The sequence below is a fragment of the Anomaloglossus baeobatrachus genome, chromosome 1 (genome assembly GCF_048569485.1).
Source record: "Anomaloglossus baeobatrachus isolate aAnoBae1 chromosome 1, aAnoBae1.hap1, whole genome shotgun sequence".
Lineage (NCBI taxonomy): Eukaryota > Metazoa > Chordata > Amphibia > Anura > Aromobatidae > Anomaloglossus > Anomaloglossus baeobatrachus.
Window position 1 is genome coordinate 697,974,563 of NC_134353.1, and position 24,456 is coordinate 697,999,018.

General features: G+C 49.2%; 2 protein-coding genes across 2 annotated transcripts in view; one reads left to right on the forward strand and one right to left on the reverse strand.

Annotated features, from left to right (window-relative positions):
- Window positions 1-6,068, reverse strand: part of RSPH14 (radial spoke head 14 homolog) — a 387,168-nt gene extending 381,100 nt beyond the window's left edge. The window contains exon 1 of the mRNA XM_075320738.1: window positions 5,578-6,068. Coding sequence (XP_075176853.1) covers window positions 5,578-5,776 — 199 coding nt within the window. The 5' untranslated portion in view covers window positions 5,777-6,068. The remainder of the gene's footprint in view (window positions 1-5,577) is intronic.
- The window catches only part of RAB36 (RAB36, member RAS oncogene family), a 63,690-nt gene continuing 45,287 nt past the window's right edge, over window positions 6,054-24,456 (forward strand). The window contains exons 1-5 of the mRNA XM_075320747.1: window positions 6,054-6,395; window positions 8,804-8,895; window positions 12,265-12,330; window positions 14,122-14,223; window positions 20,157-20,221. Of these exons, the coding sequence (XP_075176862.1) occupies window positions 6,336-6,395; window positions 8,804-8,895; window positions 12,265-12,330; window positions 14,122-14,223; window positions 20,157-20,221 (385 nt within the window). The 5' untranslated portion in view covers window positions 6,054-6,335. The remainder of the gene's footprint in view (window positions 6,396-8,803; window positions 8,896-12,264; window positions 12,331-14,121; window positions 14,224-20,156; window positions 20,222-24,456) is intronic.

Genomic DNA, 24,456 nt, shown 5'->3' on the forward strand with positions numbered 1-24,456 from the left:
ATCACTGCACGCACAGGATTGCCGCCGAGAAGCAAGCGATATCACGGGATGTTGTGAGTGTGTGGATGCGATCTGATGTGTGTATGAGAGTGAGTGTGATCTGATGTGTGTGTGTGTGTGTCTGTTCTTATGTGCGTGTGTGTGTTCCGCCGCTGCAGGACCTTGATGCGCTCACCTGGGAGCCGGTGTACGCTGGTAACCATGCTACAATATTACATGGTTACCAGCGTACACCGCCCCCCGCTCGCACGGGAGCCCACACCAGCGTACGCCGCCGTACGCTGATGTGGGCTCCCGGGGGTACAGCACTCACCTGGGAGTCGTTCGGGGAATGCGTGCGGGGGGCGAGGCCAGAACGAGCGTGCAATGCGTGAGGGGGGCGGGGCGTGGCAGAGTTGCCAATGCGTGCAGGGGGCCGGGGCGAAAGGCCAATCCGTGCGAGGGGGCGGAGCCGAGGCGAGCGGCCAATCCGTGCGGGGGGGCGGGGCCATGGCGAGCCCAGCGGCCAATCCGCTGTTTCTCACCGTAAGGACACAATTTTGGAGCAAGAAAGACAGACAAACAGAATAAGGCAATTATATATATAGATTATATATATATATATATATATATATATATATATATACACACACACAGTTAGGTCCAGAAATATTTGGACAGTGACACAATTTTCGCGAGTTGGGCTCTGCATGCCACCACATTGGATTTGAAATGAAACCTCTACAACAGAATTCAAGTGCAGATTGTAACGTTTAATTTGAAGGTTTGAACAAAAATATCTGATAGAAATTGTAGGAATTGTACACATTTCTTTACAAACACTCCACATTTTAGGAGGTCAAAAGTAATTGGACAAATAAACCAAACCCAAACAAAATATTTTTATTTTCAATATTTTGTTGCGAATCCTTTGGAGGCAATCACTGCCTTAAGTCTGGAACCCATGGACATCACCAAACGCTGGGTTTCCTCCTTCTTAATGCTTTGCCAGGCCTTTATAGCCGCAGCCTTCAGGTCTTGCTTGTTTGTGGGTCTTTCCATCTTAAGTCTGGATTTGAGCAAGTGAAATGCATGCTCAATTGGGTTAAGATCTGGTGATTGACTTGGCCATTGCAGAATGTTCCACTTTTTTGCACTCATGAACTCCTGGGTAGCTTTGGCTGTATGCTTGGGGTCATTGTCCATCTGTACTATGAAGCGCCGTCCGATCAACTTTGCGGCATTTGGCTGAATCTGGGCTGAAAGTATATCCCGGTACACTTCAGAATTCATCCGGCTACTCTTGTCTGCTGTTATGTCATCAATAAACACAAGTGACCCAGTGACATTGAAAGCCATGCATGCCCATACCATTACGTTGCGTCCACCATGTTTTACAGAGGATGTGGTGTGCCTTGGATCATGTGCCGTTCCCTTTCTTCTCCAAACTTTTTTCTTCCCATCATTCTGGTACAAGTTGATCTTTGTCTCATCTGTCCATAGAATACTTTTCCAGAACTGAGCTGGCTTCATGAGGTGTTTTTCAGCAAATTTAACTCTGGCCTGTCTATTTTTGGAATTGATGAATGGTTTGCATCTAGATGTGAACCCTTTGTATTTACTTTCATGGAGTCTTCTCTTTACTGTTGACTTAGAGACAGATACACCTACTTCACTGAGAGTGTTCTGGACTTCTGTTGATGTTGTGAACGGGTTCTTCTTCACCAAAGAAAGTATGCGGCGATCATCCACCACTGTTGTCATCCGTGGACGCCCAGGCCTTTTTGAGTTCCCAAGCTCACCAGTCAATTCCTTTTTTCTCAGAATGTACCCGACTGTTGATTTTGCTACTCTAAGCATGTCTGCTATCTCTCTGATGGATTTTTTCTTTTTTTCAGCCTCAGGATGTTCTGCTTCACCTCAATTGAGAGTTCCTTAGACCGCATGTTGTCTGGTCACAGCAACAGCTTCCAAATGCAAAACCACACACCTGTAATCAACCCCAGACCTTTTAACTACTTCATTGATTACAGGTTAACGAGGGAGACGCCTTCAGAGTTAATTGCAGCCCTTAGAGTCCCTTGTCCAATTACTTTTGGTACCTTGAAAAAGAGGAGGCTATGCATTACAGAGCTATGATTCCTAAACCCTTTCTCCGATTTGGATGTGAAAACTCTCATATTGCAGCTGGGAGTGTGCACTTTCAGCCCATATTATATATATATATATAATTGTATTTCTGAACATGTTTTTGTAAACAGCTAAAATAACAAAACTTGTGTCACTGTCCAAATATTTCTGGACCTAACTGTATATACACACATAGGTTCAGCTCACCTTTTAAGCAACCATGGCCGATTTTGATGCTCAGTGCACGGACAGTCAACGGGCCGGTTAAGCTATGAGTAAGAGCTCGGATAGAGCTTGAAACGCGTAAGACGCAATTGTTTTTATAATGGAATTTTTTATATACACCAATCAATGTTTTGAATTTTATTAAAACTACAGAAAAAATAATTGGGACTGGATAATCAAATTCTAAGTGCTAGATTAAACCTCCTTCTGTCGTTATGGCTCCGGTGACCCTACAAGAGTGGTCCATGCCCATCCTGTAGTCACCTACTGCTCTGGTGCCCCTGCATGAGAGGTCCGTGAATGTTCTATAGTCACCCACGGCTTTGGTGCTCCTTCATGAGTGGTCCATGGCGGTTCTGTAGTCACCCACGGCTCCGGTGCCCCTGCATGAGTTTCCATGTCGGTTCTGTATTCAACCATGGCTCCAGTGCCCCTGCATAAGAGGTCCGTGCCTGTTCTATAGTCACCCACGGCTTTGGTGCCCCTGCATGAGTGATCTGTGCAGGTTCTGTAGTCACCCACAGCTCTGATTCACCCGCATGAGTAGTCCATGCTGGTTCTGCAATCAACCATCGATCCAGTGCCCCTGCACGAATGGTCGGTGTTGATTCTGTAGTCACCCACAGCTTCGATGCATCCGTATGAGTAGTCCATGCCGATTCTATATTCAACCATGGCCCCGGTGTCCCTGCATTGAGTGGTTCGTGCCTATTCTGTAGTAACCTATGGCTCCCATGCCCATGCATGAGTGGTCCGTGCCTGTTTTGTAGTTACCCACGGCTCTGGTGTCCCTGCATGAGTAGTCCATGCCAGTTCTGTAGTCACCCATGGCCCGGTGCCCCTGCATGAGTGGTCTGTGCTGGTTCTGTAGTCACCCACGGCACGGGTGCCCCTGTATGAGTTTTCCATGCAGGTTCTGTATTCAACCATGGCTCCGGTGCCCCTGCATGAGTGGTCCGTGTCCATTCTGTAGTCACCTACAGCTCTCATGCACATGCATTAGTGGTCCGTGCCTGTTCTGTAGCCACCCACGGCTCTGGTGTCCCTGCATGTGTAGTCTATGCCGGTTGTGTAGTCACCCACAGCTCCGGAGCCCGTGCATGAGTTTTCCATGTTCCGTTCTGTAGTCATCGACAACTCCGGTGCCCCTGCATGAGCAGCCCATGCCGGTTCTGTAGCCACCCACGGCTCTGGTGCCCCTGCATGAGTAGCCTATTCCGGTTCTGTAGCCACCCACGGCTCCAGTGTCCCTGCATGAGTGGTCCGTGCAGATTCTGTAGTCCCCCACGGCTCTGGTGCCCCTGCATGAGTAGTCCATGCCTGTTTTGTAGTGATGATCGCCCGTTTATTGATTATGTGACTACTACAAGTAATCATTGACTTTAGCTCTCACATCACACACAAATGTCACCACTGGGACCAGTGATTGTTGCAGAGGTTACTTGACGACATGCTGGAATGGCATCACTGCTAAACTGTAAGGCTACGTGCGCACCTGTGCGTTCTGGTTGACAAAATGCAGCGTTTTGACACTGCTTGTGCGTTAAAAAATGCATCCAAAACGGTGCGTTTGGGATGCATTTTGGATGCGCTCTGATGCATTTTTGACAGTGCGCTCCCACAGACAGAGAGAGAGAGTGGGTGGAAAATGTATCCAAAACTCACAAAAGAAGTGACATGTTGCTTTTTTAAACGCATCGATTTTATCAAATATTTGGCATCCAAAACGCTGCCCAAAAAAAAGCAACATGTGCATGGACTTTTCAGACTTCTCATAGACTTTGCTGGGGAAGCAGAACGCATGCATTTACGCTGCAGTTTAAGGCTATGTGCCCACGTGGCATATTTTCATGCAGTTATGCTGCGACCTGCACCGCAGCGTAACTGCATGCGTCCTGCGTCCCCTGCATAATCTATGAAGATTATGCAGGAGACGTGCGCACGTGGCGTATTAGAGCGCAGCACTTCGGCTACTGCCGAAGCGCTGCGTTCTAAGAAGTGACATGTCACTTCTTTCATGCACTTTGCAAGCAGTCCTTGCTCTGTCTATAGGAGAGGCTGCATTCAGAGCGCATGGAATCGGCTTTTCAGTACGCACTGTTTCTGCAGCGATTTGAAGTGCACGTGTGCTGTTCAAATCGCTGCAGACATTTCTGCAGGGACAGAACACAACATGGGCACATAGCCTAAAAAGCAGCCAAAACGTGTGAAAAATGCACATGTGTGCCCATAGCCTGAGGCCACGTGCACATGTTTTGTATTTTGTGAGTTTTTTACCTCAGTGTTTGAAGCCAAAGCCAGGAGTGGGTAAATAATACAGAAGTGGTGCCGTGTTTCTATTATACTTTTCCTCTGATTTCTCCACTCCTGGTTTTAGCTACAAATACTGAGGTAAAAACCTCACCAAATACTCAGTGTCTGAACATGACGTTGAGTATTTGTGAGGTTTTTACCTCAGAGGAAAAGTCTAAGGCTACTTTCACACATCCGGTTTGAGCAGTGCGGCTCAATCCGGCTGTGAAACCTATGCAACGGATGCAGCGAAAACACCGCATCCTTTGCATAAGTTTTTACATGCGGCCCGTCCGTTTTTTTTCCGGTTGCGGCACGCTACTGAGCATGCGCAGTGGAAGAAACCGCATGCGGCGGCCGGATGCCTTTTTTTCCGCATCGCGTCGCATCCGGCGTCCATAGGCATGCATTGAAAAATGCGCTGCAGCGGCCGGATGCGGCGCAATGCGTTTTTTTTGCCGGAGCAAAAAAACGTTGCAGGCAACGGTCCATCCGGCTGCGGCATCAGCTAAATCTGCAACATGCGGCAAAAACCGGACCGAACGCAAGCTCCTGCGGCACAATACGGCACTAATGTAAGTCTATGCAAAAAAACCTGCAACCGGTGGCAAAAAAAACGGTTGCGGTTTTTCTGCAGAACGCCGTATTGTGCCGCAGAGCAAAAACCGGATGTGTGAAAGTAGTCTAATAGACACGGCACCTTTTCTTACTTACCCACTCCCGGATTTGGATACTGAGGTAAAAACTCCCCACATACTGACTATGTGCATGTGGCACTATGGGCCTGTTCATCTCTATGGACTTGTGTTAGTGGACCCCACGAATGGTGGCTTTGGGGGGCACGTTCTAGGCTGTAGTGAGATCCAGAGGTTGGACGCTCCCGTCATTGTTTTTCCTGCCCACCAGACACATTTACCCTAGTACTACAAGCAGACATGAATGGTGACGTACCCAGTCGTACGGCCTGGTAGACGTTCTCCGGGTCGTGCAGCAGGTCGCACACCGCCATCAGCGCCCGCTGCCTAGTGAGTAATGCGGGGTCCCTCAGCTCCTCATTTAGTTTGGGTAATGCCCTTTCTCCAAAGGCAACAGCTGCTTTAGTGGGGTCGATGTTAGGAGGTAGGTAAGCGGAGACCCTGGCCTCAGCCATTGTACAGTGTGCTGTGTCCCAGGAGGGTAGCGGGTAACTATAGGGCCACACGGCACACTCAGCCGACAGGTCCGTTACCGGGGCTCTCCCGTTAGCACTGCCGCCACACGTCCGACCCCAGCCCCTGCCTGCACTGCGCAGCCTGCCACAGCTCCGCGTGCCCCGGTTACCAAGCAACCACGATACGTACGCGGCCTGCGTGTTGTAGAATACCACGTTACGTAAGCGTAGCTTATTCCTATTCCGATATGTACGCAATGAGCGCACACTGGCAGAGGTGCTTCCCTTATTAGCGCAGTGACAGGACTGCCCGGTGCTTGTACGTCCGGAACTTTTACTCCACGGAGACGTGACAATGTATAGAGAACGGAAAGCAGCCACCGGGAAAAGCCATAGTAGAAAGTTAGTGTAACCCCGCCTACTGAGCGACTATACCGCGCCTCCCCACGCTTTCGGTTACCTTGAAACCACGCCCATAGCTTGCCAGCCGTTGTCTTGGTAACGCTGCCCGGTACCCCAGGACTGACCCGCGCGTCCGCAGAGGCCAGCAGCTGCCAGCATGGAGAGCCCGCCGCTGTGCCCGGTGCCCAGAGACCGGCTCGTCTGCCAGATGCCCAGGGTGAGTGTGTCCTGCGTGTCCGTGTCCGTGTGTCTGTCTCATCTCACCCTGACCGCCTGATGCCAGTCTGTGTCTGTCTGCGGCCCAGTGCAGAATACAGGCTGCTGTAACCACACAGCAGAGACCAGCCTTCTTCTCACAGCTGCACCTTCTGTATCCATGAGGCGATGTGACTCCTATCCCCAGTAATGTACCACAATGCAGGAAATAATAGGTTTTTCTTTTCGCCTTTACATCTTAAAGGGTTATATTCAGCATCTTAAATGGTTAAAAGTGCGACTTGCTTTTAAATACGGCCACCTTTGCAATTTACTTCTGTTCTCAAAAATGGAGTTGTTTTATGTTATAGTTTAGAGCTTGTTGCCTAGGTTACCGTCCACTGCTGCAGACTATGGGGGGGGGGGGCTGAACAAATGCAGTGCTTTCCTACGAAGCTTGTGGGTGTATCGCTGGAGCCCACGTGTAGCTTGTGATCCGTCCACCTTCAGAGCCCCCCAGAAGCAATACTGCCTCAGATCGGAGCATTGGAGAGCACACGTTGTGGGCCAGCGGCTCAATGATGGCACTGGCTTAAACCCTTAAAGCGCCACGCCAGCATTTTAAGGGGGGGGTTAGCGTTAGACTGGTCTTTTAACTTAAGGTCAGTGCCCCTAATCTTATACTCACTTTCCGTTTTTTTTCACCTTTATCAATGCTGCTCCGATCCCCCGGCGCCATCTTATGGCTGTAACTTCTGACTGGTCAGAAGTTACATCACAAGCTCCCAATGGAGTCTGAGAGCCAGAACCTGGTTCTCATAGACTTACATTGAAGAGTGAAGAAACGCTGCAGCAGCCAGCAGGTCACAAACTGGAGTAGACCGACCGGAGTGACGCTGATAGAAGATGAGGACGTATAATATAGGGGCAGGGGACATAGATTAGAAGCACCACTCCAGCGCTGAAATAATAAAACACTGACGTGTTGCTTTTATAAAGCAGGAGCTAAGGAGCGGAGTACTCCAGAAGAAGGAACATGAGACAACCCCTTTGCCAGTGAAAGGCAGTACTTAGAAATGAGAAAAAAATTAACATACTTTGCCCTGGATTCCTCCCTCTACTCCAGCATTGTCACTTCAATCAGACGGACCAGAAGAGGCGGCTTCCTGACCTTGCAGCCATTTGGTGGCCTCAGTGGTTGATCACTGATGGTCGTGTCATCATCTCCTCCAATCCAGCTTCTCATTGTTAAGTTTTAGAGAAACTCCTTTAAAGCACCTCTCCAGCATATTTTTGTTTCAGCACTGGAGTGGCGCTTTAAATGTAAGCCCTCTGTCATATACTCATCTTCCACTTCCAGCAGCTTCACCCTTTTTCAGCACCGCAGTGGTCCTGTGGCGCCATCTTATGCCCGTAACGTCTGACTGGCCAGAAGTGAGAAATTACATCACAAGCTCTCAGTGCAAGTCTATAAGAGCAAGAATAAGGCTCTCATAGACTTGTATTGAGTTGTGATCTCCAGTCGCTCCATGAAAATTGGGGCTGCCTGCACTTCACAAATCACAGAAGACCGACCGGAGCAGCACTGGAAAAAGATGAAGACGCCTGAGGCTAAGTATAAGAAAGGGGCAGGGGACTTAAATTTAAAGAAAACGCTGGAGTGGAGCTTTAAATAACCTTGGATAAAAGGCCGCTTTACACGCTGCGATAGCGGTACCGATATTGCTAGCGTGCGTTCCCGCCCCCATCGGTTGTGCGACATGGGCAAATCGCTGCCCGTGCCGCACAGCATCGGCCGGACCCGTCACACTACTTACCTTCCCTGCGACGTCGCTGTGACCGGCAAACCGCCTCCTTTCTAAGGGGGCGGTCCGTGCAGCGTCACAGCGACGTCACTGAGCGGCCGCCCAATAGAATCGGAGGGGTGGAGATGAGCGGGACGTAACATCTTGCCCACCTCCTTCCTTCCGCATTGGGGCCGGCGGCCACAGGTAAGGAGAGGTTCCTCGTTCCTGCGGCGTCACACGGAGCGATGTGTGCTGCCGCAGGAGCGACGAACTACTTCGTACCTGCAGCTCCAACGATATTCGAGAATGGACCCCCATGTCACCGATGAGCGATTTTGCACGTTTTTGCGACGATGCAAAATCGCTCATAGGTGTCACACGCAACGGCATCGTTAATGTGGCCGGATGTGCGCCACAAATTCCGTGACCCCAACTACTTCGCATTAGCGATGTCGTAGCGTGTAAAGCCCGCTTTAGTCTACTTTCGGTGAAGTGATCTTGTAGGAGGCTGATGCAGCTTTTGGTAGTCTTTGGCACAGCATCCCTGACCATGGCCTGGGCACAATCTGGCTCTATTCAGTTCAGCCCTGGGAATGTACCGTTACCAATTTCTCCACTCTTTCTTCCTTTCTTCTTCCTTCAGTGTTACACAGCAGAATCTTGCCTCCAGTATAAAACTCATTTTGATGCGGTAGTGAAGAGTGCGTGTCAGCAGCGCCACGCTGGGAACTTTGGGTGAGTTATAATAGAAAAATGGTCTAAACAGAGTTCATACGAGAAATTATTGTGTAGCAGGTATTTCATGTCATTATAATGTCTGTGACTTCAAGATGTTACTAAAGTGCATGTGTTTGAAGACGAGATCTGACAACTGGGTTGAAAAATGAGTCCATGTCAATGTCACATAGGGTTGTCCGGTTGCTGGTTATCTCTCATTACTGATCTATCACCAACATATTCCTTAGTGCAGTACACTAAACTGGCAGATGATGGTTGTGAAAGTTGTGTGACCTTCTTTACTTCAGGGATAGTTGAAGGATTGGCTCTAAAAGCAGCACTTTTTATAGCACAATATAATAAATAACCCTGCAGTATGGATTATGGGAATCAGTTGTGATTGCTATGTCTCTAGCTGCGCCACTCAGGCAATGACTAACGAGATCTTGTAGCGCCGGCGTCCCGACACTGCCCTTCCTCTCCTCACCAGGGACACGGATTCACTCACTGCCACAGCCGGACTGCATCCTCCCCCACGGCCGTCCATGTGCTCCTCTGCTGCCTCCTCCTCGTGGCCTGTGCACGGTCCCCCGGGAATATGCTTAGGGCGCATGCCTGTTCTGCTCCTAAAGGGCCGACGCGCTATTTTCCAGAAATACCTCTCAGCCTACGGCTGAGAGGCACTAGGTACTTAAGGCATCCTCACACTAGGGGTGGTGCCTACACTTCGCCTTTAGTTAGTCAGTTTACCCGTCTGCTGGCTAGTTGTCAAGGCTAGTTGTGTAGGTAGTTGTGACCTACACCTGTGGCCGTCTTCCCTTACCTGTCTGACACTGTCGTGCCCACCATACTTGTCTGCTCCCGCTGTCCTTTGTGCCTCAGTCATCCCAGTTGCACTTGCCTGCATTTAAGTCCTGGACACTGTCCTGGGAGTGGGAGTAGCACCTGGCGTCTACCCCGGTGGTCATTTAGATAAGCCCCTCTGACATCAGGGTCCAGTGGGTCCACTCCTACTACTGCTCACCTCAATACCACCGAGCGTTACAGATCTATTCTTCAGTATTACCTATCCAATCCTAGAGGAAGAAAATCCCATAAGGCCACGTGCACACGTTCAGTATTTGGTGAGGTTTTTGTAGCCAAAACCAGGAGAGGAACAATCAGAGGAAAAGTATAATAGAAACACGGGCACCACTTCTCCATTTTTTGCCCACTCCTGGATTTGTCTTACAAATACTGAGATAAAAAACTCACCAAATACTCAATGTGTGCACGTGGCCTAAGAAAGTAAGTTCATGTCTCTATTTGGACAATTAGACAGAATACACAAGCCAGAGTAGGGCCAGATGACATAAACACTGGCATGAACCAGCCTCCATGAATGTGGAAAACAGATATCATTCTTGGCAAATATGGACTTTGAGCAGAAGTAGATACCTCCTGACTGTGACATAGTGACAAAAATACTGCAACTTCATGTGGCGCTAACTAACCCTTCACCTTATCTGACATAAGGTATTACACAGATCACTGTCTGTAGATGGTATAAGGTACTCCAAACCCATCATGATCAGACGAGCTGTGCGTTACGCACACACGGCTCGCATACGCCATCACACGGATGCCATACGTACCGGAGAAACGCCCCTAAAATACGGAACACGGACCCGAAAAACGGACCGTGAGACACGTACTTTTTTTTTGCGGAAGTGTGTTTTAGGCATCAATGAAATTAACCTCAATAGTAGAATGATCAAACAGACAAAGTAATTTTTTTGTTTTAAAGTGAATCTATCACCAGGTTTTTGCTCCCCCATCTGAGAGCAGCATAATGTAGAGACAGAGACCCTGATTCCAGCGATGTGTCACATTCTGAGGTGATGCTGTCATTTTGATAAAATCTATGTTTTCTCTGCTGCAGATCTAGCAGTTATACAGAGCTCATGAATATGCTGGACTACCTGGTAGCAAGCCAAGTATTCCTCTAATGATGATAATCTGCTCATTAAACAGTGATTTTATCAAAACTACACTAAGCAGCCCAGTAAGTGAAACACCTCTGGAATCAGGATCTCTGCCCTACATCATGCTGCTCTCAGATTAGGTGGCAAAAACCTGGTGACAGATTCCCTTTAACTATCTAATACAGGGGTGGGCAATTAGTTTCCCTGAAGGGTCACATGAGAGACCGTGACTGTTGTGGAGGGCCGAACCAATGACTGAAGTTAAATCTGCTCAATTATAATATTAACATGTCAATCACAATTATAATTATTGTTTAATAATGATATTATCACCTAATATTCAGAGTCCACACACAGGCCCCTTCATAAAGATTGAGCCCCCATATAGCTCCTCTATGTACAGTATAAGCTCCTATATATAGTGTGAGCCCCCACATAGCCCCTCTATATACAGTGTGAGACTCTTACATAAGCCTCTAGGTACAATGCAAGCACGGAAATAGTCCCCTATATATAGTATGAGCCCCTACATAGCCTTTATATACAGTATGAGCTTCCACATAGCCCCTATATACAGTGTGATCCCCCACATAGTCCCTCTCTATACAATATGAGACCCTTACATAACTTTCTATGTACAATGTGAGCCCTACATAACCCCCTATATACAGTATCAGTCCCCACATAACGCTATATACAGTAATAGCCACCTATATACTGTATGAGCTCCCACATAGCCTGCTAAATACAGTATGTTCCCCCACATAGTCCCCCTATATACAGGATGAGACCCCTATATACAGTATAAACTCTTGCATAGCCCCTATATATGGTATTAGTCCCCACATAACCCCTATATACAGTATGAGCCCCCACATAACTCTATATGCAATATTAGCCCCCATATAGCCCCCATATACATGCAAACATTCTATACACATATGAAAAAAAAAACACCACAGTCACCTCACCCTCGTTCCCCTGGCGTTCTGCTCCTTTCTCCAGGGAACTAACTCTCTTTACAGCACACACCATAATGTGACATCATCTTGTCTGCTGTCTCACATGCATATTGGTGGAAGAAGGAGCCAGCAGCTCCACACCCCGCCAATGTATTCGCCCTCTCTGTATTTTGAGGATGTGGATAGAGGTTACATCTGGAAGTGGCTTTGGACATGTGGCAGGTGAGGGAATGAGGAAGCTCGTGGGGCACTGTTTTAAGCCCTTCAGCTCTCTCGGTCCACCTTTTGCCCAGCTATGATATAATACATTGAAAAATTGTTTAAAAGAACTGAGAGTCCTCAGTTATTTTAAACATTTTTTTTAACTCTACTGGCTAACACGATACAAAGATATATTTTACCTGTATCATAATACATTGATACACTTTTTTTTCCCTTTTTTTAATAAAAACGTGTTACAGGTTGAAGATGTCGAAAGTTGTGATGGTTGGTGATCTTTACGTTGGGAAAACGAGTTTGATCAACAGGTACATTTTTAAATTATACATTTTAGTACTTTTTATCAGATTCCTTGCAAACTGGTTACAAAGCGGCTTAAGGGTTACAAAGTCAATGTTTTGGAATGGCCATCACAAAGTCCTCATCTTAATCTTATTGAAAATTTATGGGCAAAGCTAAAAAGGCAGGTGGGAGCAAGGTGACCTACAAACATGACTCAGTTACACTAGTTCTGTCAAGAGGAATGGGCCCAAATTCCTACCAACTATTGTGTGAAACTTGTGGAAGGATATCCAAAACATTTGACCCAAGTAATACAGTTTGAGGGCAATGGTACCAAATACTAATGAAATATTTGTAAACTTTTGACTTTGCAGAAAGTAATAAAAATGCCTTAAAACATTCTCTCATTATTCTGCCATGGGGCAAATATAAATAAATTTGGTTCTTAATTGATCTAAAACGGGAAAGGTTTATTCTGATTTCATGTCAGATAGTGAGAAAAACATGCAGATGTGTCTTTTTAGATAGTGTATGTAAACCTCCGGTTTCAACTGTAAATAGCAGGGAGCTCCTACACCCATCCACTAAACAGATGTGACCGGTGCAAGTTTTAGGGCGGCTTTGCACACTACGACATCGCAGGTGCGATGTCGGTGAGGTCAAATTGAAAGTGACGCATATCCGGCATCGCATGCGACATCGTGCTGTGTAAAGCCTAGATGATACGATTAACGAGAGCAAAATCGTCGTAATCGTATCATCGGTGCAGCGTCGGCGTAATCCATAATTACGCTGACGCGACGGTCCGATGTTGTTCCTTGTTCCTGCGGCAGCACACATCGCTGTGTGTGAAGCCGCAGGAGCGAGGAACATCTCCTACCGGCGTCACTGCGCCTTCCATAGGATATGCGGAAGGAAGGAGGTGGGCGGGATGTTTACATCCTTCTCATCTCCGCCCCTCCGCCGCTATTGGGTGCCTGCCGTGTGACGTCGCTATGACGCCGCACAACCCGCCCCCTTAGGAAGGAGGCGGGTCGACGGCCAGAGCGACGGTCGCAGGGCAGGTGAGTGCATGTGAAGCTGGCATAGCGATAATTTTCGCTACGCCAGCTATCACACGATATCATACCTGCGACGGGGGTGGGGACAATCGCGTGCGACATCGCAGCATCGGCTTGCGATGTCGCAACGTGCAAAGCCCGCCTTAGTATGGCTGTTCAAACCCACCTCCAAAGGTCAGCTCACACAACCGTTTCCTCTACAGCTGAGAAAAACGGTCCAATTATTCTACTCAACTTTAATCAGAATCTGATCAGAGTAGCATCAGTTTTTTCAGATGTGGAGAGAGAAAAAAAGTTTCTCCGTCTTCTCCATTATGTCATTCCGTGAAAATCGGACCACACTCAGATGTCATGTGAGTGTGGTCTGATTTTTTTTTCTCAGACTCACAGACTTGCATTGTTGATTATCTGGCAGATGAAATTTGGATATGTCTCTGATTTTTTTAAATCAGACCACCTAATCTGAGGAAAAAAAATCACACATGTACACAGCCCTATAGAATATCATAGGTCCAGGTACCATACATGAAAACCACGGATAGCACTCGGACAAGAAGATCTGTCATATGCATGAGCCCTAATATGCAGTTTCCGCAGGTTGTAGTAATCTATGAATGTGTTCTGTGTGCTCTCATTTATATTGGAATTACTTTTTGGATTCTAGATTTCTTTCTTTCTCTTGCAGTAAAGCCTGACATAAATAAAAGTTCATTATACCTAAGGAGATAAAAAGCTGTAACTGACATGTTTCTACAGGTTTTGCAAAAATGTATTTGATCGTGATTATAAAGCCACCATCGGTGTTGATTTTGAGATTGAAAGGTTTGAAATCTTGGGCGTCCCTTTTAATCTGCAGATGTAAGTAAAGTGCAACAAACATCTAATAATGTTTCCATATTATTATTATTATTGTTATTATTATAGCACCATTTAATTCCATGGCGCTTTACATGTGAAAAGTGGTATACATAGTAGGGACAAGTACAATAATCATAAACAAAACAAGGCACAGACTGGTACAGGAGGAGAGAGGACCCTGCTCGCGAGGACTCACAGTCTACAAGGGATGGGTGAGGTTATAGTAGGTTAGGGTAGAGATGGTCATGCGGTGCTATAGTGGACTGAGGGTTACACCAGGTTGTAGGCTTGTTGGAAGAGATAGGGCTTCAGGTTTCTTTTAAAGCTTGTCAAGGTAGGCGAGAGTCTGATATGTTGTGGCAGAGAATTCCATAGTATGGGGGAGGCACGAGAGAAATCTTTGCTGCGGTGGTGGGAAGAGGAGATGAGAGGGGAGTAGAGAAGGAGATCTTGTGAGGATCGAAGGTTACGTGGAGGTAAGTATCGGGAGATTAGGTCACAGATGTAAGTAAGAGACAGGTTGTGGATGGCTTTGTAGGTCATGGTTAGGGTTTTGAACTGGAGTCGTTGGGCAATGGGAAGCCAGTGAAGGGATTGGCAGAGAGGAGAGGTCGGGAAGTAGTTGGGGGACAGGTGGATTAGTCGGGCAGCATAGTGTAGAATAGATTGTGCGAGACTGATAGAAGGGAGGCTAGAGAGCAGGAGGTTGCAATAATCCAGGTGGGAGATAATAAGGGCATGCACTAGGGGTTTTGCGGCTTCTTGGGAAAAGAATGTATGAATCTGGGAAATATTTTTGAGATGGAGGTGGCAGGAGGTGAAGAGGGCTTGGATTGCTTGAAAGAGAGAGCAGAGTCTAGAGTTACTCCCAGGCAGTGAGCACGTGGGACTGGGGAGAGTAAGCAGCCATTGACTTTGATGGATATTGCAGGTGGGGTGGTTGAGTGAGGAGGAGGAAAGACAATGAATTCTGTTTTATCCATGTTCAGTTTCAGAAATCGAGTAGAGAAATGGATGAAATAGCGGACAGACATTGTGGGATTCTGGTTAGTAGGGAGGTGATGTCAGGTCCAGAAAGGTAGATCTGCGTTTCATCAGCATAGAGAGGATACTGAAAGGCGTGGGACTCTATGAGCTGACCCAGGCCATATCTAATATACATAAATAATATTTACCTGATATGTATATGTGTATATGGTGCATATGTACCCTTCATAGAAAGTTATTGATGATAAAGATAAGTTGTATTAGATAATATTAATTCACACATATTAAAACAATCTGCGTCTTTAATCATCATGTCTTTTTATAAAGGACTTATCACGTGTTCTGAAAAAATTGAGTTAAATACCTTCTAAAAATCCATGAGCTCCCCTGATACTCCCCTGATACTGCCACTTTTTTTCCCCATTTTGTGCTGTATTGCTCCCTTGCAAAGATATTCACATTTGTTGCTTTTGCCACACAATATGTGAAATCTCTGCATATAGTGCAACTAGGTCTTTTTTTAAGAGTCTTTTCTGCGGTCATGTGCTTTAATCCCTCTCTCCAAGACGCTATCAATATCCGTATCTGGGTCGGTGGGGTGAAAGTGCACACCCCCAGAGAAGACTGAAGAGATGCCCAGTCGGACAGCAAGCTGAGATTTCAAATACTGCGCTCCAAAACAAACAAATGTGAATATATCTGTAATGCAGTGACACACTGCAAAATATATATAAAAAAGGGTCAGAATCAGGGGAACTTAGGTCTTTTTACAAGGTATTTAGCTTTTTTGAGCAAGTGAGAGGTCCTCTAGGTCAAAAATTTGTACTTATTACTCAAAATATCTTTATAGCAAGCTGAACTCTCATCTTTGTGATGCAGAGCTTGAGATCTCTGACATTTTCAGCAAATTATAACAATCTTGTTGATGCACCTTTGATTAGTTTATAGGTCTATCTACATGATCCGACCGTTGGCTTTAAACGACCATCTACTGGTACTTATTGGTGATTGTTTAATAGCCTGTTAACACAGGCAGACCAAACTTCAGATACGTACTGAATAATCTGTAACACATTGTTCAGTGCCGATAGGCTGCCATTTTTCTCGACAGCATTACACAGGATGACATGTTGCCACAAAAGATTGTTTCACCCAACAAACGAGTGTTCGTCAGTTCTTTAGGTGATCGGCATCTTGTTTAGACTACAGGATTATCATAAAACGAGCTTTAGGGTACCTTCACACTTAGCGATGCAGCAGCGATCCGACCAGCGATCTGACCTGGTCAGGATCGCTGCTGCATCGCTACATGGTCGCTGGTGAGCTGTCAAACAGGCAGATCTCACCAGCGACCAGTGAACAGCCAGCAGCGACGTGCAAGCGACGCTGCGCTTGCACGGAGCCGCCGTCTGGAAGCTGCGGACACTGGTAACTAAGGTAAACATCGGGTATGGTTACCCGATGTTTACATTAGTTACCAGCGCACACCGCTTAGCTGTGTGTGCAGGGAGCAGGGAGCCGTGCACACTGAGCGCTGGCTCCTTGCTCTCCTAGCTACAGTACACATCGGGTTAATTAACCCGATGTGTAATGCAGCTACATGTGCAGAGAGCCGGAGCCGGCAGCACAGGCAGCGTGAGAGCTGCGGAGGCTGGTAACTAAGGTAAATATCGGGTAACCACCTTGGTTACCCGATGTTTATCTTGGATACAGCTTACCTCAGCTGTCAGACGCCGGCTCCTGCTCCCTGCTCGCTTCATTTGTCGCTCTCTTGCTGTCACACACAGCGATCTGTGTGTCACAGCGGGAGAGCGGCTTTGAAGAAAACGAACCAGGGCTGTGTGTAACGAGCAGCGATCTCGCAGCAGGGGCCAGATCGCTGCTCAGTGTCACGCACAGCGAAATCGCTAATGAGGTCACTGCTGCGTCACAAAAAGCGTGACTCAGCAGCGATCTCGGCAGTGAGCTCGCTGTGTGTGAAGCACCCCTTACTAGCCACGCTCATTCATGTTAATCTTTCAGTGTAAAGATAACATAAGACCTTATTACACACTGTTTTAGTACATTTATTTTAATGTAAAAATATTTGCAGTTTTCTCCCAAGACATAACATGACCCCCACCTCCCAATCCCCATAAAATAGCACATAGTTCACGTTAAAATAATTTTACTGGCTTCAAATACATGTCTGATTTCTTCCAAAAAGAGTGTCATACTCAGTTTGTGTGTGGCAATGCAGTTGAGTTTATATACCAGACAACACATAGACAGATGTGGGGGGGGGGGTTTTGGAAAGAAAATACCCATGTTTTTGTAATACAGTACAATCCGTTTAAGTGATAAATTAAACAAGTTTTAGCACTAGTTATAACATGTTGATACATCTATACATATAATTGCCTTATTCTGTCTGTCTGTCTGTCTGTCTTGCTCCAAAATTGTGTCCTTACGGTGACATGTCCTTACGGTGACAAACAGTGGATTGGCCGCTGGGCTCGCCATGGCCCCGCCCCCCGCTCGGATTGGCCGCTCGCCTCGTCTCCTCCCCCCGCACGGATTGGCCGCTCGGCTCGCCTCGGCTCTGTCCCCCCCCCGCACGGATTGGCCATGTCCTTATGGTGACAAACAGCGGATTGGCCGCTGGGCTCGCCATGGCCCCGCCCCCCCGCACGGATTGGCCACTCGGCCTCACGGATTGGCCGCTCGCCTCGGCTCCTCCCCCCGCACGGATTGGTCGCTCGCCTCGCCTCCGCCCCCCCGCACGGATTGGCCGCTCGCCCAGGCTCTGCCCCCCACACGGAATGGCCTCTCGCCCCGAGGTGAGCGCATCAAGGTCCTGCAGCGGCGGAACACACACACACACGCACACACATCAGATCACATTCACTCTCACACACACATCAGATCGCATCCACACACTCACAACATCCCATGATATCGCTTGCTTCTCGGCGGCGATACTGTGCGTGCAGTGACCTTCCAGGACCTGCCGGAGGATCACATAGCCAGAACCATGTGGTATCTCCGGATGTTGTGATTGTGTGAGCGCGTATGTGCATGCGATCGGATGTGTGTGAGTGTGTTCTGATGTGTGAGTGTGTGTGTGTGAGTGTATGCGATGGGATGTGTGTGAGTGTGTTCTGATGTGTGAGTGTGTGTGTGTGAGTGTATGCGATCGGATCTGTGAGTGTCGGCAGAGGAGCACGGCGTGCAGCACAGCTGCTGGGACCGCCCACCGGTGGGCACAGGGAGAAGTGGGGTGTGTGTGTGAGTGTATGCAATCAGATGTGTGTGTGTATACTGTCTGATGTGTGACTGTGGAGCACGATGGGGGGTGCACAGCATGGGGGATGGAGCACGATGGGGAGTGCGCAGCATGGGGGATGGAGCACGATGGGCAGTGCGCAGCATGGGGGATGGAGCACGATGGGGGGTGTGCAGCATGGGGGATGGAGCACGATGGGGAGTGTGCAGGATGGGGGATGGAGCACGATGGGGGGTGCGCAGCATGGGGGATGGAGCACGATGGGGAGTGCGCAGCATGGGTGATGGAGCACGTTTGGGAGTGCGCAGCATGGGGGATAGAGCACGATGGGGAGTGCGCAGCATGGGGGATGGAGCACAATGGGGAGTGCGCAGCATGGGGGGTGCGCAGCATGGGGGATGGAGCACGATGGGGGGTGCGCAGCATGGGGGATGGAGCACGATGGGGAGTGCGCAGCATGGGGGATGGAGCACGTTTGGGAGTGCGCAGCATGGGGGATAGAGCACGATGGGGAATGCGCAGCATGGGGGATTGAGCACGATGGGGAGTGCGCAGCAAGGGGGATGGAGCACGATGGGGGGTGCGCAGCATGGGGGATGGAGCACAATGGGGAGTGCGCAGCATGGGGGATGGAGCACGATGGGGGGTGCGCAGCATGGGGGATGGAGCACGATGGGGAGTGCGCAGCATGGGGGATGGAGCACGTTTGGGAGTGCGCAGCATGGGGGATGGAGCACGATGGGGAATGCGCAGCATGGGGGATGGAGCACGATGGGGAGTACGCAGCATGGGGGATGGAGCACGATGGGGGGTGCGCAGCATGAGGGATGGACCACGATGGGGGGTGCGCAGCATGGGGGATGGAGCACGATGGGGAGTGCGCAGCATGGGGGATGGAGCACGATGGGGAGTGCGCAGCATGGGGGATGGAGCACGATGGGGAGTGCGCAGCATGGGGGATGGAGCACGATGGGGAATGCGCAGCATGGGGGATGGAGCACGATGGGGAGTACGCAGCATGGGGGATGGAGCACAATGGAGAGTGGGGATGGAGCACGATGGGGGGTGTGCAGCATGTGGGATGGAGCACGATGGGGGATGGAGCACGATGGGGGGTGCACACCTCCCCCCAAAACAGACACACACACACACTGCCACACACGCACTGCACAACACACCACACACACACTGGGAACCACAAACACTGCCCTACACAGACACCCACACACACAGACAACGCCGCACACACACAACACCCAACACACAAACACCGCGGCACACACAAATATACACACATACCGCACAACACACACATTGCACAAAACATACCTCCCCCCAAAACACACACACACACCCTACACCCACACAAACCGCGCAACACACACACACAACGATACAGACACACAGCGCTCCACAAATAACGCAACACACGCAACACACAAAAAACACCCCGTCTCACCCCCCGCCACACCCAGACAACACCCAGAACATGTACAGCGCCTACACAAACACTTGGTAACTACAGACAACAACATCTATATATATAACAAAAATCATACATTAACTACACAATACGTAAATTATAAAATACCCGATGCGTAGAATCGGGCCACCTTCTAGTTTATTTATATTCATATATTTTTTTCACATTAATGATCTGTTTTTTTTCTTCTTTACAAAGTTGGGACACTGCTGGTCAAGAGAAATTCAAATGCATTGCATCTGCTTATTATCGGGGAGCACAAGGTGATTATAATATAAAAGTAATGTAATTGCTTACTGGGAACATGTCATGTCCAGAAATGCTATTTTACTTGCAGCTATATTGGTAATTTGCTGAAAATATAGTTTAAATCATATCTGTCAGCCTTACTGGAACAGCGGCTACAGGGAGAAAATGAAAATATAATTATTGTAATCACTCTCTAGCACATTGAGTGACAGCTAGGTCTGGAGCATGTGTGTGCACAGTAGACTGTCAATCCATGTGCAGCGGAGTGATTACAGTGTGCTCACTGTAATGTGAGCGGTGACTGTAACAGCTCCCGGCATCACCCCAATGACTGGATGTGAGTGATTATATGGAGAATATAACTTTTTAAATTTTCTCCCTGCAGCTGCTACTCCAGTAAGTCTACTACACATGGATTATAGACTATAGTACTATATCTGTGGGTACATAGTGTTTCTGCGGGTGACAGGTTCCCTTTAGAAATCTAGAAAGATGAAACCCCTTAATTTCTTACCAAGTGCTCGAATCTCTGAATGTTCTGTGTGAACCAGAAGTCAGTCTCCCCATATGAGCCAATGAGATTCATAACTAGGATGTGTTCTGAATGGAACACATAAAGAGACTAAGGCGGGCTTTGCACGTTGCGACATCGCAAGCCGATGCTGCGATGTCGCATGCGATAGTCCCCGCCCCCGTCGCAGGTACGATATCGTGTGATAGCTGGCGTAGCGAAAATTATCGCTACGCCAGCTTCACATGCACTCACCTGCCCTACGACAGTCGCTCTGGCCGGCGACCCGCCTCCTTCCTAAGGGGGCGGGTCGTGCGGCGTCATAGCGACGTCACATGGCAGGCGGCCAATAGCAGCGGAGGGGCGGAGATGAGCAGGATGTAAACATCCCGCCCACCTCCTTCCTTCCGCATATCCTACGGAAGCCGCGGTGACGCCGGTAGGAGATGTTCCTCGCTCCTGCGACTTCACACACAGCGATGTATGCTGCCGCAGGAGCGAGGAACAACATCGGACCGTCGCGTCAGCGTAATTATGGATTACGCCGATGCTGCACCGATGATACGATTACGACGATTTTGCGCTCTTTAATCGTATCATCTAGGCTTTACACACTACGATGTCGCATGCGATGCCGGATGTGCGTCACTTTCAATTTGACCCCACCGTCATCGCACCTGCGATGTCGTAGTGTGCAAAGCCGCCCTAAGGGTGCGACCGCACTTTCCTTTTTACCTGCTTTTTTGCTGCTTTTTCAACTACAGCTTTTAATGCCAAAATGGTTGTGTTCTGCTTTTCAAGCAAAGTCTATGAGAATTTGGTTTTCTAGACCGCACTATGTCAATTGTTTTTGCCATTTGGGTTTTGCACTGCAAAGCTGAGTTTTTGACCAAAGTTCTGCAACAAAAAGGCTGCAGTTTGAACTGCATAGTGCGGTCTAGAAAACCAAATTCTCATAGACTTTGCTTGAAAAGCAGAACACAACCATTTCTTTGTCGCTCCATTGGGAGACCCAGACAATTGGGTGTATAGGCTATGCCTCCGGAGGCCGCACAAAGTATTACACTAAAAGTGTAAAGCCCCTCCCCTTCTGCCTATACACCCCCCGTGCTCCCACGGGCTCCTCAGTTTTTTGCTTTGTGCGAAGGAGGCAGACATGCACGCAAGCTCCACAGCTTAGTCAGCAGCAGCTGCTGACTATGTCGGATGGAAGAAAAGAGGGCCCTTAACAGGGCCCCCAGCATGCTCCCTTCTCACCCCACTCTTGTCGGCGGTGTTGTTAAGGTTGAGGTATCCATTGCAGGTACGGAGGCTGGAGCCCACATGCTGTTTTTCCTTCCCCATCCCCCTTAGGGCTCTGGGTGAAGTGGGATCCTAATCGGTCTCCAGGCACTGAGACCGTGCTCCATCCACAGCTCCTGAGGACTCTGCTGGATAGGAGCCGAGTATCGTTCAGGGACATGGCCCTGCTACTTTGAGGTACTCTGTGTCCCCGTGGGGACCGCGCACAGCAACACTCCAGCATTGCTGGGTGTGCTAGTGCACCGGGGACCGCGGCGCTGACCGCGTTTGTGCCATTACACACTGCAGCGTCGCTGAGTGTGTTAGTGTATGGGGACTACCGTGCTGACCGCTGCTGCCATTGTTATCACTGCGGCGCGGCTGGGACTGTTAGTGCGCCGGGGACTTCCGCGCCGACCGCGCTTATACGGCGGCCGCGCTTATAACTCGAGTCCCCGGCTTTTGCGGCCTAGTCTCTTTTTCTTCCCGCCCCCAGCCCTGCCAGTCAGGGGAAGGGCGGGACGCTGTACAGGACGGCAGCACTGAGGGCTGGAGCATGCTTTGCATACTCCACCCCCCTCACTGTGCACAGTAGGGCACCAGTTCCCGCACTTTCTGGGTCACGCCCACGGCTCCCTCCTCTCCTCAGGACGCCGGCAGCCATTCCTGTCAGCTTCTCTGACGCTGCAGAGGGGAGACAAGCTCTGGGGGACCCAGGCAGGGATTCTGGTGGCCACACAACCGCTTTAAGCGGGCGGTAAGCAGCACCTGAGGTGCTGGCCCCACTTGTGCAGAAGTGTAATTATAGATTATATGTTTATAGGCTATACTTTACACTGTATGGTGCACGGTTGATTTCTGGCTATATACCCTATTGTGTTGCTCAGGGGAGACAACAGCATGGCGCCCACAAGAGGCAGGGGTGCCAAAACACAGGCTTACTATGCTGCCTGCGCCGCATGTACGACCTCGCTACCGGCAGGTTCCACTGACCCTCATTGTGTGCACTGCTCGGCCCCTGTGGCACTTGCTCAGCCGGAGCCTCTGCTAAGGGGGGCCCAGGGGGAACCACCAGCTAACACTGTCCAGGTGACAGGGACGGAGTTTGCAGTTTTTACTGACAGACTTTCTGAGACTATGGCTAAGATTCTAGAAGCGTTGCAGTCCAGACCGGTATCTCAGACCATGGGCACTGTGGAATCATTGCCCCCTGGTTCCCCTCAGTTGGATCAACAATGTTCCCCCGGGGTGTCTCATAGATCCCAGGGTGAGGTCTCTGACACGGACCGCAGCCCCAGACCACCTAAACGAGCTCGCTGGGAAATCCCCTCGTCCTCATCACATTGTTCAGGGTCTCAGAGGGAGGACTCTCTGTATGATGAAGCGGAGGTAGCTGATCAGGATTCTGATCCTGAGGCCGCTCTCAACCTTGATACTCCTGATGGTGACGCCATAGTGAATGATCTTATCGCGTCCATACATCAAATGTTGGATATTTCTCCCTCGGCTCCTCCAGTGGAGGAGTCAGCCTCTCAGCAGGAGAAATTCCGTTTCAGGTTCCCCAAGCGTACAACGAGTATGTTTCTGGATCACTCCGACTTCAGAGAGGCAGTCCAGAAATACCGAGTTTGTCCAGATAAGCGTTTTTCCAAGCGCCTTAAGGATACACGTTATCCCTTCCCCCCTGACGTGGTCAAGGGCTGGACTCAGTGTCCCAAGGTGGATCCTCCAATCTCCAGACTGGCGGCTAGATCCATAGTTGCAATTGAAGATGGGGCTTCGCTCAAGGATGCCACTGACAGACAGATGGAGCTCTGGTTGAAATCCATCTATGAAGCTATCGGCGCGTCTTTTGCTCCAGCATTCGCAGCCGTATGGGCACTCCAAGCTATTGCAGCGGGTCAAGCGCAAATTGACGCACTCACACGTACGTCTGCGCCGCAAGTGGCGTCCATAACTTCTCAAACGTCGGCATTTGCGTCCTACGCTATTAATGCTGTCCTGGACTCTGCGAGCCGTACGGCGGTTGCAGCCGACAATTCGGTGGCAATACGCAGGGCCTTGTGGCTACGGGAATGGAAGGCAGATTCGGCTTCCAAAAAGTGCTTAACCGGTTTGCCATTTTCTGGCGACCGTTTGTTTGGTGAGAGGCTGGATGAAATCATCAAACAATCCAAGGGAAAGGAAACATCCTTACCCCAGGCCAAACCAAAATTACCCCAACAGAGGAGGGGACAGTCGAGGTTTCGGTCCTTTCGGGGTGCGGGCAGGTCCCAATTCTCCTCGTACAAAAGGCCTCAGAAGGATCAGAGGAACTCCGATCCATGGCGGTCTAAGTCACGCCCTAAAAAGACCGCCGGAGGTGCCGCTACCAAGGCGGCTTCCTCATGACTTACGGCCCCCTCACACCGCATCCTCGGTCGGTGGCAGGCTCTCCCGCTTTTCCGACATTTGGCT